Source organism: Salpingoeca rosetta, assembly GCF_000188695.1.
Source record: "Salpingoeca rosetta unplaced genomic scaffold supercont1.13, whole genome shotgun sequence".
Lineage (NCBI taxonomy): Eukaryota > Choanoflagellata > Craspedida > Salpingoecidae > Salpingoeca > Salpingoeca rosetta.
Window position 1 is genome coordinate 1,430,779 of NW_004754921.1, and position 15,000 is coordinate 1,445,778.

The 15,000-nt window shown below is 55.3% G+C and overlaps 5 protein-coding genes across 5 annotated transcripts; 2 read left to right on the forward strand and 3 right to left on the reverse strand.

Annotated features, from left to right (window-relative positions):
• Positions 1-868: 868 nt before the first annotated feature.
• PTSG_05740 (uncharacterized protein) lies at positions 869-2,409 on the reverse strand. The gene has a single exon (XM_004993552.1). The coding sequence runs from the start codon at positions 1,622-1,624 to the stop codon at positions 926-928; it is 699 nt and encodes a 232-aa protein (XP_004993609.1). The 5' UTR covers positions 1,625-2,409; the 3' UTR covers positions 869-925.
• Positions 2,410-2,474: 65 nt separating this feature from the next.
• Positions 2,475-6,770, forward strand: PTSG_05741 (ariadne protein). Its single transcript, XM_004993553.1, has 11 exons — positions 2,475-2,623; positions 2,947-3,183; positions 3,428-3,568; positions 3,752-3,796; positions 4,016-4,105; positions 4,337-4,392; positions 4,561-4,779; positions 5,004-5,052; positions 5,327-5,692; positions 5,946-6,152; positions 6,434-6,770. Exons 1-11 carry the CDS (start codon positions 2,594-2,596, stop codon positions 6,587-6,589), a joined length of 1,596 nt encoding a protein of 531 aa, XP_004993610.1. The 5' UTR covers positions 2,475-2,593; the 3' UTR covers positions 6,590-6,770.
• PTSG_05742 (uncharacterized protein) lies at positions 6,740-9,701 on the reverse strand (the record flags this gene model as incomplete). The annotated part of the gene is made up of 9 exons (XM_004993554.1): positions 9,539-9,701; positions 9,326-9,415; positions 8,964-9,101; positions 8,799-8,864; positions 8,554-8,641; positions 7,539-8,323; positions 7,280-7,333; positions 6,913-7,088; positions 6,740-6,764 (listed from the first exon to the last, which is right to left on the reverse strand). The coding sequence occupies exons 1-9, from the start codon at positions 9,644-9,646 to the stop codon at positions 6,740-6,742; spliced, it is 1,530 nt and encodes a 509-aa protein (XP_004993611.1). The 5' UTR covers positions 9,647-9,701.
• A 1-nt stretch (position 9,702) lies between these two features.
• Positions 9,703-11,979, reverse strand: PTSG_05743 (uncharacterized protein). Its single transcript, XM_004993555.1, has 7 exons — positions 11,814-11,979; positions 11,483-11,556; positions 11,144-11,307; positions 10,791-10,868; positions 10,405-10,480; positions 10,164-10,217; positions 9,703-9,932 (listed from the first exon to the last, which is right to left on the reverse strand). Exons 1-7 carry the CDS (start codon positions 11,947-11,949, stop codon positions 9,873-9,875), a joined length of 642 nt encoding a protein of 213 aa, XP_004993612.1. The 5' UTR covers positions 11,950-11,979; the 3' UTR covers positions 9,703-9,872.
• A 406-nt stretch (positions 11,980-12,385) lies between these two features.
• PTSG_12354 (uncharacterized protein) lies at positions 12,386-14,683 on the forward strand (the record flags this gene model as incomplete). The annotated part of the gene is made up of 5 exons (XM_004993556.1): positions 12,386-13,274; positions 13,534-14,135; positions 14,235-14,324; positions 14,409-14,637; positions 14,670-14,683. 5 exons carry the CDS (start codon positions 12,386-12,388, stop codon positions 14,681-14,683), a joined length of 1,824 nt encoding a protein of 607 aa, XP_004993613.1.
• Between the last annotated feature and the right edge of the window lie 317 nt (positions 14,684-15,000).

Below are 15,000 nucleotides of genomic sequence, written 5' to 3' on the forward strand. Positions count from 1 at the left end.
TGTGTGTGTGTGTGTGTGTGTGTGTGGACGTGCGTGATTGCGTGTGCGTGATCACAACTTCCTTTCACACTCATCACCACTCCACCTTGGCCCCCTTGTGTGTGTGTGTGTGTGTATGTGTGTGTTTGTGTGTGTGTGTGTATGTGTGTGTGTGTTTGTGTGTGTGTGTGTGTGTGTGGTCAGTGTACATCTCGCGCCCGCCGCCGCTTGATTACGGCCCCCTCCTCGTCGCACACGACATTAACCCAGGTCTGTTGTATGTGTGTGTGTGTGTGTGTGTGTGTGTGTGTGTGTGTGTGTGTATGTGTGTGTGTGTGTATGTGTGTGTGTGTGTGTGTACGTGTGTGTGCATCAAGTGTCCCTTGGCGCTAACCGACCAATTGTGTACGACTGGAGACCATCCCTAGTATATTTGTGACCCTTTAACTGCAAGTCTGGACATCCGCCTAATTTAAAAATGTGCTGGGAGTGCAACGGATGAGCCTAGAGGGAGTACATCTTTAGTGAGGTTCTACAAATCCACATTGGAAAATATTCCGCATTCCACCTGCAGATCCCAAATAATAAACAGATAACACTTTGTGGAAAGTTGCCTACTCGCACATTCACACACAGGGATAGGTGTTGCTTGCTTTTGGTTGCTCGTTCGCTCGCTCGTTCGTTCGTTTGCTCTCGTTCATTCATTCATTGGCTTTGATACTTTGGTTAAAACACCACATTGGCATCAAACAACACACGTTGAGTGGACAGAAAAAGAAAAAGGGCAAAGGGGAAAAGAGGGCTGTGACTACACACCAACAAACAAAAGAGACCACACACCTTACACACACACACACACACACACACACACACACACACACACACACACACACACACACATAAACACACACACACACATAAACACACACACGCGACTTGCTCGCCCTCACTTCCTGTGCATGAAGCGGAGCAGCTGTTCCGTGGCGACAATGTGGTCGCGAACGGTGTGAATGTCATCGAGCATGCGGCGCTCCCGTTCATTGTTGGCCTCAATCCTCGCCCGCAGCTGCGCCATGTACGCTTGGTGCTCCCGCTCCTCTTCTTCCTCGTCGTAATCGTCCATGTCAACGTCGTCGTCGTCGTCAGCATCGTCATCGGTTGCATCCATGTCCCGCATGGTGTCCTTGTCATCATCGTCGTTGTCGTCGGCAGCGGCATCTTGCGCGCCAACACTCCTGCCGTAGCCTGGTGCTGTGTTTGCGTTGACGCTTGTAACGCCCGCCGGCACGCATGCGCCGAGATTGCGGCGTGCGTTGGCACCATTGCCACCTTCAGCGGCATCGTCGTCATCGTCGATGCCGACGCCTGTGATGTCGCTGCTGCTGTAACTCTTGGTTCGAAAGACAGCGACGCCGCCGCTGCAGTGAACTGCAGAAGGGGCAGCAGGCTTGTCGCCACCATCATTGTCATCGTCGTAGTCGTCTTCTGGAGGCACGGCAGCGCTCACCTCCGTGGTGAGGTCTGTGGAAGACGTGTCGCACTCGTGCTTGCCGTACTGTTGGAACTTGCTGGCCAGCATGCGTTGCATGCCGGCTGCATCAGCAGGCGACGATGATGATGGTGGCGACACACGCTCAGCAGACATGGCGGTATGGTCTCGTTCACAAGGGGTAACGTGGTGCTGGTGTGGTTTGGTGTTTGGCCGGGGGGGGGGGAGGGAGAGGTTACGGCTGGTTGGGGTGCAGTCAAGACTTTCAACAAACGGCCGTGGCGGTGGCGGTGGCGGTGGGTGGTGAAGAGGAAAAATGAATCACACTCAAAAAGCGGACGGATGGGATAACATCAAGAACGCACGCGCGCTGCTGTGGGCCGGGGGGGGGTAACAAAAGAGACCTCAAGCAACGAGAGCGAAGGGGCGGGGGGGGGGGGTTGGTGTGCTGCTGTTTGTGTTTTGTGCGTTGTGCTTTGTGGTTGTGCTTAAATTCTTGTTTGGAGCGAAATGAACGAGAAGGAGGAGGAGGAGGGAACGGACAACTTTCAAAACCCGCAGGTTATGCGATTGTTGTTATTGGAATGGAGGTGGTGTGGCGCGGGGTGGTTTGCTCAGCTGATTGGCTGGGTTGCTGGCTGGCGATGCAGTTATGTTGTGATGATGATGATGATGGATGAAGCAATGAATGGAAACACAAAAGTGAAGATGGAGAATGTGCGTTGTTGTGGTTGTCGTTGCCGTTGTTTGGCGGTTGTTGTTGTGTCCCGCACAACGAGCAAGCAAGCGGTTGTGGAATGGTGACTGGTGTGTGTGTGTGTGTGTGTGAGTGGTGTGTGGTTCGACTTGCCGTGTAATTGATAGTCGTCGTCGTGTGCGTAACTTTTGCAAGTGGTTGGCAGGTATTTGTTTATTTCTGTGTGTCGCTTGTCGCCGTCAGTGGCAGCACAAAAAGTAGCTGTCGGGACAAGCAACAAAAACGACAACAACACACACACACACACACACACACACACACACACACACACACACCCCAACAACAACAACAGCGAGAAACGTTCATTTGGCACATCGACGCATCGACAAGTCCACACACCTGTCGACAACCAGACACAACCAACCATCATGGACGACGAGGAGACCTTCATGGCCATGGTGAGCGTGCATGCGAGCGTGCATGTGAGCGTGTGTGTATGCGTGTGAGCGTGTGTGTGTGTGTGTGAGCGTGTGTGTGAGCGTGTGTCTCCGAGTGTGTGTCGTATCCTTGCTTGCTTGCTTGCCTGCTTCCTTGCTTCCTTGCTTCCTTGCTTCCTTGCTTCCTTGCGTGCTTGCTTGCTTCCATAAGACCAACATCGTCCCGTCCACATCCACATCCACATCCACATCCACATCCACATCCACATCCACATCCACATCCACATGCACACATGCACACATGCACATGCACATTTCACATGGTCGCATGCAAACGTGCACAGAGCGATGACGAAGAGTTCCCTGTTGGCGGGAGCGATGACGAAGACTTTGGCGAGGACAACGACGACGTCATGGTCGACGACGACGACGACGATGGTGACGACGAAGCCATGTTTGGTGTAGAGGAATCCGGAGCACCCACACTGCTTGTCGACGAGACACAATGTACCTTCATCACAGCGGATGAACTCATCGCACAACAAGTACACCTCATCAAAGAAATCTCCTCTGTCCTCCAGGTGAGCGTGTATGAAGGACCACTGCGTTGCTGTATGTGCCTTTTTTTTTTTTGTTTTTGTTTTTTTCTTTGCATTGCATCCTTGTCGTTGCTGGCACTGATTTCGAGGCTTGTTGTGTCGCTCCAGATCACACCACCACCACCCACCAACACAACAAGCGCCTGGATTCGCCTCTCACCATGTGTCTCACTCGCATGGCTTCACCTGACGCCCCATTTTCCCACACCTGTTGCTGCTGCATTAGTTGCCACATGGGACGGCGAGAGTGTTGTTGGAGCACTTTGGCTGGAGCAAGGAGCAGCTAATGGAGAGGTATTGGACAGAGGATCACGACAAACTCTTTGCAGACGCAAGATGCATCCAGCCAAAGGACATGAAGGATCAGGTGAGGCAGCGCTGTTGGCGTTTCCACCATGTCGGTGCTGCGGATACCGGCTTTCTTCCAGCCTTGCCTCGTGTTTCGTTGTTCCGTGTGGCTGTGGCGAATATAAAATGGTGTGCTGGGCCAATTGTGGTGGTGCCTCTTGCATGCACTGACCCCGCCATCACCCCATACGCGCTCATGCAGTGCGACGAGGACATGTGCAGTATTTGTGGCAACGACAACAAAGAGGTGTTTTTGGCTTGTGCGTGCGCGTGCATGTGTGTGTGTGTGTGCGTGTGTGTGTGTGTGTGTGTGTGTGTGTGTGTGTGTGTGTGTGTGTGTGTGTGTGTGTGTGTGTGTGTGTGTGTGTGTGTGTGTGTGTGTGTGTGTGTGTGTGTGTGCGCGTGTGTGTGTGTGTCGACTGACCGCGTTGTCTTCTTGCCTCTGCGCGTGCCTCCATCACCACAGGAGCTGTTGCAAATTGGGTGTGGGCACGGGTTTTGCCACGAGTGCTGGGTTGCATATTTGGAAGAGAAGATCCTTTCCCAAGGAAAGCAGGTCTGGTTGTGGGCTCTTGTATCCGTGTGTGTGTGTGTGTGAACGTGTGTGAGAGTGTGTGTGTGTGAACGTGTGTGTGTGTATGTGTGTGTGTGTGTGTGAACGTGTGTGTGTGTGTGTGAACGTGTGTGTGTGTGTGCGCGCTTGTAGTGCCGGCACTTGCGCTTGCTTGTCGCTCCACATTTCATATTGTATTGCGCTCATATTTGTATCTTGTGTCATTGCGGACAGAGCATTGAATGCCCCGAGTACAACTGCAATATTCTCGTGGATGAATCGACAGTCACGTGCGTCCCCACCCTGCACCATCTGCTGTGTGCGCACAGAGTGCATGCCATGCGGCGTGCACGTTATACCACGACTCACCACCATCACCATCACCACCACCACAATCATCACTGTCACCATCACCACCACCACCACCACCACGACCACCACCACCCAACGCGCATCAGGTCGCTGTTGAAGGGCCCAGCGCATGCAGAGACGCTGGCGCGGTATTACGAGCGGGTGGCAGATGCAATTGTGGACAGCAAGAAGACAATGCGGTGGTGCCCTGCGCCCGACTGCAAGTTTGCAGTCATTGCGCCCCACTCCAAGTGCAAGATGGTCAAGTGCAAGTGCGGCTTTGAGTTTTGCTTCCAGTGCGGCCAGGAGAACCACACACCCGTTTTGTACGTCCTTGCGTATACAATTGGGCGTGTGTTTGCTTGTGTGTCTGCGTGTGTGTGTGTCTGCGTGTGTCTATGTGTGTCTATGTGTGTCTATGTGTGTGTGGTTGTATCAATGTGTGAATATGCGGGCACTTTTTCGTATGTCGGCAGCAGCGATTGAGCTTTGCTTCCCATCCCTCACACCATCACCATCACCGTCACCATCGCCATCGCCATGGGTGCAGGTGCTTGATGCTCAAGGCGTGGCTGAAGAAGTGCGCAGACGACAGCGAGGTTGGTGGCAACAGCAATCCGCAATGCACTCGCTCGCTGTGATGTGAACCTGCAGCCCTGTGAACGCACTGCCTTGATTGTCTTCACCAGAGCATGCACACGGGTACTCGACTGCTCGCACACGACGCATGCACAAACACTTACATGCACACAAACACACACATACAAACACACACATACAAACACACACACATACACACACATACACACACACATACAAACACACACACATACACAAATATACACACACACACATACCGCGGTGGCAAACCAGACTTCCAACTGGCTGCAGGCGCACACGAAGCCGTGCCCCAAGTGCGCGTCTGTGATTGAGAAGAATGGCGGGTGCAACCACATGAGCTGCCGCAAGTGCAAGCACGAGTTTTGCTGGATCTGCCTTGGCGACTGGGAGCCGCATGGGTCGTCGTGGTTCAACTGCACGCGGTTCAACGACAGCGAGACGGCTGTTGTGCGGGAGAAAGTGGATGCGTCGCGTTCGCTGCTGAAGCGGTACCTGTTTTACTTTGACCGCTTCAAGAACCACCAGTCGAGCAGGCAGTTTGAGGAGAAGCTCGTCAAGGCCGTCGACTGGAAGATGAAGCAGATGCAGAAGCAGGGATGGGGCTGGGTCGAAGTCCAGGTGGGGTAGTTGTTTGTGTTGGTGGTGGCGGCGGAGGAGGTGGTGGTGGTGATTATGACAGTTGTTTGTGGCGGTCGTCGTGTCATTGTCGTTGCAGTTATGGTGGTGGTGTATTGCTCATGTGAACTGGGCGAGTTTCGCCGCCTTTCTTCTCCTTCTAATGAACACACACTCACCCCGCCCCCCCCCGGCTGTCTCCATCACACGTGCCATGCTTCCACCCACCCTCTACTCCCCGACACGTGCGCACCAGTTTCTGATACAAGCGGTGGCGACGCTGCAGCAGGCGCGCCGTGTGCTGCAGTACACGTATGTGTTTGCGTACTACCTCAAGAAGACGCCCCAGTGCCTCATCTTTGAGGAGAACCAGGCAGACCTGCAGATGCAGACGGAGCGCTTGTCGGAGTATCTCGAGCAGCGCGCTGCAAAGATGGACGACCTCCACAACCTCAAGCAGCAGGTGGTGTTGTTGTTTAAGTTGTTGTTTAAGTTGTTTAAGTTGTTGTTGTTATTATTGTTGATGTTGGTATCGTTGGTGAGGAGAAGTTCATGGTGGAACTCCTGTCGTTGTTGTCGGCAGCGGTGGTGTTCATGTTTCGCTTGGCATCTCTGCTCTTACACGCCTGCGTACCCACCTCCTCAACACCTCACCTCACCTTGCCCATCACCACCACCATCACCATCGCCATCGCCATCCCACCCCCACCCCACCCCACCCCCCCCCCCTTTTTTTTGTTTCAGGTGATGAACCTGCGGGCGTACTGCGAGCACCGCCTGCAGAAGTTGGTTGAGCACGTTGAGGAAGGGTACAAGGTCGGCTTTTGGGAGTATGACGAGAAGATTGCCGAGGAGATGGTTGGCCAGGTGGACGAGTTCAACGAGAGCTTGGAACTGTAAACGCAACGTGCGACTGTGTGTGTGTGTGTGTGTGTTTCGTGTTGCTTTGTGGTTCCTTTTTCCCCCTCTTCACCTCTTTTCATGTCGTGTCATGTGTCTTCAACTAAGGGTGCCTGTATCTGTCTGTGCACGGTTTGGATTTTTTGCTTCTTATCCTGAATAAACATCCATTCCCCTGGCCACACGTGAGCACTCTTACACACACACACACACACACACACACACACACACACACACACACACACACACACACACACACACACACACACACACACACACACACACACACACACACACACACACACACACACAGAGCGTTGCACCTTGAGTGGTAGTATGCTGGCCCTTGGCGGTATGCAAGAAAGTCTGCCGCGAACTTCAAACCTGACTTTGGCACCCAGCCGGCGCTGCGAAGATGGTGGTAAACAACGTAGCGCTGCACAAACTGCGGCTGCACACGCGTGAATGCACGCCAGCACTCGACCGTGGACATGTCTCGCTAAGCACGGCAGTTATGGTGGTGGTGGCGGTGGTCGTCGTCGTCGTGGGGATGTGAGCGAGCAAGTGCGCGTATTTATGTGAGTGTGTGTGCGCATGCGTCAACGGGCGTAAAAAGAGTGTGCACAGAGGCACAGGCACCCATCGTGCAAAGAATCATCGCCACCACCATCGCCATTGTTGCCGCCTTACCCCTGCTTCGTCGAGAATACGAAGGCACCCAAGGCCGTGCTTCAAGAAAAATGCCTGTAGGCAACACCAGCGTCCAACAACAGTGAATCCCCCGCCACACATGACGTCAGTGCTTGCACCGTTAACCACCGGAGCACACACACACACACACACACACACACACACACACACACACACACACACACACACACACACAACACACACAACACACACACACAAACACACACAACACACATGCAGACGAGGAATCAGGGCTGACCTCGACAAGACTGAGCTGTAAGACCTCGCGTGTTGCGTGAATGATTTGCCGGCCGCGCAGTTCGGGGGGAATGTTGTCCCCGGACACCTCCACCCACTGCATCGACGACTCCTGCTGCTGCTGTTGTGGCTGTTGGTGCTGTGGCTGCTCATCACCACCATCATTGCCACCGTCACGCGTACGATCTTGCTGTTGCGGTTGCTTCGCCCGCTTGGACGGGAGGTTGCCGTCATCGTCATGATCACGTTCGGCAGCAGTGGCGGCGCTCATCGTCGTGGTCGTGGGCTGTGCCGTGCCACCACCACCCACTTGCTGTTGTTGCTGCTCCTCCGCCTCCTCCATGCCCTGTTGTTCATCTTGTCTCTCTTCTTCGGCCGGTGCTGCCGTATCCTGCTCTCCTCCGTCATCGTCATCGCCATCACCATCGTCGCCGGCCTTGTCTGTGCTTGTTGTAGTGGCTGCTTCCCTGCCTCCCTCGGCACCTTCGCCCTGGTCACCCCCTTCTGCTTCGTCGTTCTCCACCCCGTCTTCCTTGTCCCGCTCTTCAACAGAGGCACGTCGGCTTTCAGCATCACCACCATCACCATCAACATCATCACCATTACCGCCATTGCCACCATGGGCCTGCTGCTTGTGGGCCTCCTTCCTCTCCCTCCTCCTCATTGCCTTCTCTTCCCTCTTCTTTGCCTGCTGCTCCTCTCTCTTCTTCGCCCGCACCTGTTTCCTCCGCTCGTTTCGCTCCACCCGCCGTTGCTTACGGTCCACGCGCCGCTCAGCCACCGTCACTGCACAGCCGAGGCGCATGCGCATGCGCAGGTGTATGTGTTGTGTTGTGTTGTGTTGTGTTGTGTTGTGTGTGTGTGTATGACAGACGGGGGTGTGAATGCATCGATGCAAAGGTGTATGTGAGTGAGTGAGTGTGAGTGTGTGTGTGTGTGTTTGCAAGCGTGCTCCTCTGTGCTGGCAGCTGGCGCACACACATGCGCAGCAGACACATGTGACAATGTAAACGTACAGAGTTCGACGACGCCGGCAGCAACGTCACGCACAACCTTGTGGTGCATGGGTTCGCTCTTGGACAGGTTGGCCTTACCAAAGCAGCCCTGGCGAAGCAGATGGAGACGAGGTGAGAGGAGTGACACGAACAAGCAGAGTGACGGGCAGGCAGACAGGCACACACAGACACACACACACAGACACAGACACAGACACAGACACAGACACACAGACACACAGACACACAGACACACACACACAAACCTGATAGTGTAGCCAGTACATGTCCGGCACTCGGTGCACCTTGACACCGTGCCCATCGAACACGCCCTGTTTGCAGGCCGATGCACAAGCAAGCGGGTTGAGCGAACAATGTGCGCGAGTGGAGAAGCGAGCAAGCACAGCAGACCTTAACATGTGATGGCACACCTCATATGTGTAGTATGGGCTGGGCTCCTCGACGCCATCTGGCAGGGAAGGAAGGTTGTTGTTGGAGCGCCAAGTTGCCGCCGTAACCGTCTTCATGCCAGTCGGCAGCACCTTCAGATACTTCTTGTTGTTGCCAGACTGTATGCGGTGGTCATGGTGGGTAGTGCATGGTGGTGGTGGTGGTGTTGTGTGTGTGGTTGTGACGTTGATGAAAGTCGAAGGGAGTAAGCGAGACAGGAACAAAGAAAGAGACAAGAGAAGCAAGCAGACGGGTCTGCGTGGGTTCATGTGCACAGTTGACAGAGGTGAAGTGAGGTTGAGTCGAGAGTGTCAGGCGCAGGCGGGAGCAACACCAACCCGACCTTCCGTTTCGGCTGTCGTAGAGCCTCTCGAGGACCGCAGTCGCCCGGGTGCACGAGCACAGATGGCCGCACTGTCGGTGCGTTGGGGTTCTGCGAGCAAGCCGGCAAGACGCGTGCACAAGATGCGTGTCAGCGACATGCTCAGTGACATGATCTGCAAGTGCGCGTTTGAAAGCTGCAGCAAACACAGCCGTGTGTGCGCCGTGTGCTCACCTTCTTTGGCGGCCTGCGACGGCGCTTACGGCTCCCATCTGCCGCTGCGCGTTGCTGCTGCTGCTTTGGTGCCTGATCGGCACCTTGGGTGTTGTCCTCCTCCATCATTGTCTTCCACTTCCACGTGTGTCGGTCACACAAGTGCACAGGCACGGGATTTGTGTCCTCCTTGTTTATGAGTGACTTGCTTCTCGACTTGCTTCTTCTCTCGACTTGCTTGCTTGATTGCTTGATTGATGGGATGGTTGATGCGAACACAGCGAACACATTCACACACATTCGCACACAGACACACACATGCACACATGCACAGACAGACACACATGCACACTGTTCAGTGTGCTGGTGGGGCTGCCCCTTGCACGGCCGGCTTGGCAGCAACTTCAATCATCTCCTGTGAACATGCGCGCGAGGGAACGCAAGAGTGTGTGTGTGTGTGTGTGTGTGTGTGTGTGTGTGTGTGTGTGTGAGTGAGTAAGTGAGTGAGTGTGTGTGTGAGTAAGTGAGTGAGTGTGGGTGTGAGTGTGAGTGTGTGGGTGTGAGTGTGAGTGTGAGTGTGTGGGTGTGTGTGTGTGTGAGAGAAGATGTGTGTATGCGTATGCATGCGGTTTGAGGAGACGCGCACCTTCAGTGCAAACGCTGTGTTGTAACGAAGCTCGTGGAACTTGTGAACAGGCACCTGTGAACGTGGGAGAACCGTCGTTGAGGATGAGGGGAAGCAAACGTGAGAAGAAGACATTCGGGTGAGGGGGAAAGGGACTGACAAACAGAGACAGTCAAAGACAGACACAGACAGACAAAGACACAGACACAGACACAGACACAGACACACACACACACACACACAGACACAGACAGACACACACCTCGAAGGTGCGCAGGGTTCCATCTGAGAGGCGCATTTGCATGAGTACACTTGGCTGCAGCACTCGCTTCAACGAGCTGAAATTGCGGTTGTGGCCACGCCCATGCAGTGGTGGTGAGTGGTGGATCACTGTTCCATCGTGAAAGTGGAACAAGAGACAACATTGAACCCGGCAACAGAGACAGAGAGAGAGAGAGAGAGAGAGAGAGAGAGAGAGAGAGAGAGAGAGAGAGAGAGAGAGAGAGAGAGAGAGAGAGAGAGAGAGAGAGAGAGAGAGAGAGAGAGAGAGAGAGAGAGAGAGAGAGAGAGAGAGGAAGAAGGGCAAGAGACCAGGTGGGGAGTGCAATGGTGGGGGCGGGGCAATGAAGTGCGTGTTCGAAGCAGCACCTGGTGGAGATGGCGACGTCCACACGCCACTTGAGCTGATCCAGGGATGGTAGCGACGAGTGCTCCGCAGGATCAGGTCTGAGAGATAACCGAGAGGGGAGGAGCTTGCCGATCAGTCGAGAGATATCCCAGAGGGGTGAGACATTGGAGGGGCGGGGGTTGTAGCAAGAACCACGCGCTTGGGACTCAGAGCACACACACACACACACTTGCATGGAAACCGTTGAAATGTACCCAGAGCACACACACACACACACACACACACACACACACACACACACACACACACACACACACACACACACACACACACACACACACACACACACACACACACACGCACACACACACACCTGTCCTTGAATGCCAGCCGCATGACCAGCTTCTTGAGCGCTGGCGGTGCTTGGAGGTAGTCGAGGTCCTCCTCCAGTGACCGCGGTTTCAACCTCGTTGGCGGGATCTGTGTGACGGCCGAGATCAGCGCATGTGCTCCTGCAAGTAACCTCTGCACCTCATCCTGATGCCAGAATGCAACGCACAAGCGAGTGAATGACACCACAGAATGAACGAGGTGAATGAAGCAGTGGTGAAAAGCAGCAGTGCATCTGTGGTGTCGAAGCGCGTACACACACACACACACACACACACACACACACACACACACACACACACACACTGCACGCACACAACACCTGTGTTGCGCCAAGCGTTTCGGCAAGTTCGTCCAGATGTGGGGTCTCCTGATCCCGCACGGCCGCCAGTGTCGCTGGCACGCGGAAAAGAGAAGAAGAAGAAGCGAAAGTCAGGAGTGAGAAGAACTGTTGAGAGCGCCAGCTCGTGTGTCAGCACTCACTGTCACGACTCTCACCACTCACAAGAAGAGACAAACACACAGATACAAACACACACACAGATACAAACAAACACACAAACAAACACACGCACACACACAGATACAAACAAACACACAAACAAAAACACACACACACAGATACACACACAGATACAAACAAACACACACACCTTTGAAGCAAGCGGAGGCTGCTTTGACGTTTGCGTGTGCAAAGAGGGCCTTGACGAGGGGCGGCACACGGGGGCCAAAGAAGGTGTCACGCACCTCGCCACCCTGCCGAAACGCTGAAGCATCAACCCGATTCATTATTGGAGGGTTGAACACGACACCATAAACTGTAGTCAATATGAGGCAGCCGACGCGGCACACAACCCACCACACACACACTTACACAAGCACACACACACACACACACACACACACACACACACACACACACACACACACACACACACACACACACCACACATCATTCCATCATTGTCATTCCCATCTCACATCGCTCTGCATGCATGTGCCTGAGTGTGTGCTTGAGTGAGTGATCTCCGTTTGGGCCATGTCAACAGCAAGCCATCCACCACCACCACCGCCGCCACCACCGCCTGTGTCCGGAGCTTCCCTCGCCAAAGCAGAAGAAGACAGCGAGCACCCTCAGATGCAGCAACAACAACAACAACAACAACAACAACAACAACAACAACAACAACAACAACAACAACAACAACAACAACAACAACAACGCATGCAGGTGCAGAGCGAACAAGGGCAGGCTGTACGCCAGTACCAGCCACTGTCGCAGCAACAACAGCCACAACCGCCGCACCTGCTGCAGCAGCAACAACACTTTCAGCAGCAGCAACAACAGCAACAACAGCAACATCCTCATCACTATCAGCTGACGTACTACCAGCCACCGAACCCACACACAAGTGGAAGCAACGCCATGCCGCCCGCCCCGTACTACGTTCCTGGCGGTGCGGTCATGTCAAGTGCACCAAGCGCGCCGCTTGCAGGACCAGCGTACCCGTATCCGCATCAGCGCATGCCCCCACCAGCTCACGCTTCCAGTACCGCAACCTCTCTCACATCCCTGGCAGCCGTCGGGCCGCCCCCTCCGCCGCCCCCTCCCCCTCCTGCACCAGCAGTAGCACAGCACCACACCTCTGTCTCTCACACCCTTGTCCGCAACACCACTGCAACGTCAGCCGCCGCTACTCCTGTCACGGAAGCAAACCGCACCACGATCACGAACGCCGCCAGCAGCAACAAAGGCAGCCGGAGCGCAAGTGCTAGGGACGACGAGGATGATGGGGGCGGCAGCGGCAGTGGGAACCGACGGAAGCGAGCAAAGCGGCCACGCACAACCGTGGCTCAGCGACACCACTTGCTCGTGTTGCTGGACCGGGGTGAAATCACGCCCACGGCGGCTGCGGAGCGCGCTGGCGTCTCCAAGACGGCTGTGTCCAACTGGATACGCCGCCACCGCCAAGGACATATGCCGCTTGTGGACGACGGTAACGCCTCGCGGCAGCGGCAGCGCCCGCCAAAGTATTCGCTTGTGGAGCCCCGCGTCGTGGCCTTTGTCAACTCTCTGCCCTCAAACCGGCCCATCAGCTGGTCCCGCGTCCAACGTATGTGCTCTTGTGTACGTGATGCACTCGTGTGCATGTGATGTTCATATGATGTTCGTGTGTCATGGGGTTCACGTACATGGTGTTTACACACATGGGGTTCACGTACATGGGGTTCACGTGCATGGGGTTTACACACATGGTGTGGATGCATGTATATTCTTCCTAGTCATCCTGTCCTCCTCTGCCTGTCCTCACATGTTTACGCATCTGTGTGTCACTTTTTTCCTCGCACCCACGCACCCACACTACGGTGCAGAGTATGCCCAGGAGGTGGCACGTGAGCTGGTGGCGGAGGGCCACAGCGAGTACGCAAGGTTCACGGCATCGGCCGGATGGTTCCAGGGGCTGAAGCGACGGTATAACCTCACGTTCCCAAACACGCGCTCCCACGCAGCCGCAACAGCGGCGAGGGCTGGTGGTGACGGCAGGAGCACGGCAGCCAACGTACACAGCGCGGGCAGTGATGGTGCTGCGAAGCAGCATCAACATCAACATCAACATCAGCAACATCAACATCAGCAGCAGCAGCAGCAGCAGCACGAGGAGGCGAACGGCAAAGTGGAAGGCAACAGCCATCAAGGTGTCCCAGCCAACGGTGGCAGCAGCGGCATGACGGGTGCGGCGATGGCGACGGTGCGCGATGGTGGATATGAAACCGTCGATGTGGGCGCAATTGGAACGCGCGGAAGTGCAATGCGGCGTGGTGGCGGCGCGGATGGCATCGCTGCAGCCGGTGGCAGTGGTGTTGGCAGCCAGCACCGGTGTGGCGGCGGTAGCGACGGTGGTGGTGATGGTGATGGCGATGGTGATGATGATGACGACGACGAGAAGACGATTGACGTCGCAAACGCGACCGGGGTGTCGGCACCACTTCATCATCATCATCATCATCATCACCAGCACCAGCAACATCATAACCATCACCCTCATCATCACCATCACCACCATCACCACCAGCTCCAGGGCCAACATCACGCGAGTGCCGGACAACCACACGATGGTGGCGGTGCTGGTGATGCACACCACGTGTCCCACCTCCACGCTGAGGTGCCCCTGCCACCACCATCAGGCTCACACGCCTTTCCACACTACTTGTACCCGCCACCGCCACCGCTGCTGTCACACACACAGCCATCAGCTGGGTACGAGGACACTGCTCAGCAGCACGTGCACGTTGATGGTGACACCACACGCCATATTCCGTCCAGCATCAGCAGCAGCATCAGCAGCAGCATCAGCAGCAGCACGCTGCCACTGCCACTGCCACCGCCATCCCACCCCGTCCAGGAGCACCAGCAACAACAACAGCAACAACATCAGCAGCAGCAGCAGCAACATGGTGGTGAGGGCGGTACCGGGGGTGATGGAGATGATGCGTTTGTGGATGTGCAGTCGACAAGTGGTGATGGACGGGGACCAGGGTTTACTGCTGGGGTGCGGGAACCCATGCACGCACAGCCAGCAGAGATGCACACCAGTGCACGTGGTGATAGTGGTGATGGTGACGATGATGGTGATGATGGTGATGGTGGTGGTGACGATCAGCAACGACAGCAGGAGGGAGAGCGCGCCGCAACAGGTGATGGTGCTGATGGTGATGATGATGATGATGATGGCAGCAGTGGTCGTGGCGGTGATGATGCAGGAGATGGCGCCCGACAGAGCAGCAGCAGCAGCGGCGGCGGCGGTAAGAGCGGCCGCTCAACATCGGCGGGGAAGGCCG

Coding starts and splice junctions, on each gene's coding strand:
- PTSG_05740 (XM_004993552.1), bottom strand. CDS start 1,624: ATGTCTGCTGAGCGTGTGTCGCCACCATCATCATCGTCGCCTGCTGAT.
- PTSG_05741 (XM_004993553.1), top strand. CDS start 2,594: ATGGACGACGAGGAGACCTTCATGGCCATG. Junction 3,184..3,427: donor AAATCTCCTCTGTCCTCCAG/GTGAGCGTGTAT, acceptor CTGCTGCATTAG/TTGCCACATGGGACGGCGAG. Junction 6,153..6,433: donor TCCACAACCTCAAGCAGCAG/GTGGTGTTGTTG, acceptor TTTTTGTTTCAG/GTGATGAACCTGCGGGCGTA.
- PTSG_05743 (XM_004993555.1), bottom strand. CDS start 11,949: ATGAATCGGGTTGATGCTTCAGCGTTTCGGCAGGGTGGCGAGGTGCGT. Junction 11,557..11,813: donor AGCCTCCGCTTGCTTCAAAG/GTGTGTGTGTTT, acceptor TCCGCGTGCCAG/CGACACTGGCGGCCGTGCGG. Junction 10,218..10,404: donor GAACCCTGCGCACCTTCGAG/GTGTGTGTCTGT, acceptor CCACGTTCACAG/GTGCCTGTTCACAAGTTCCA.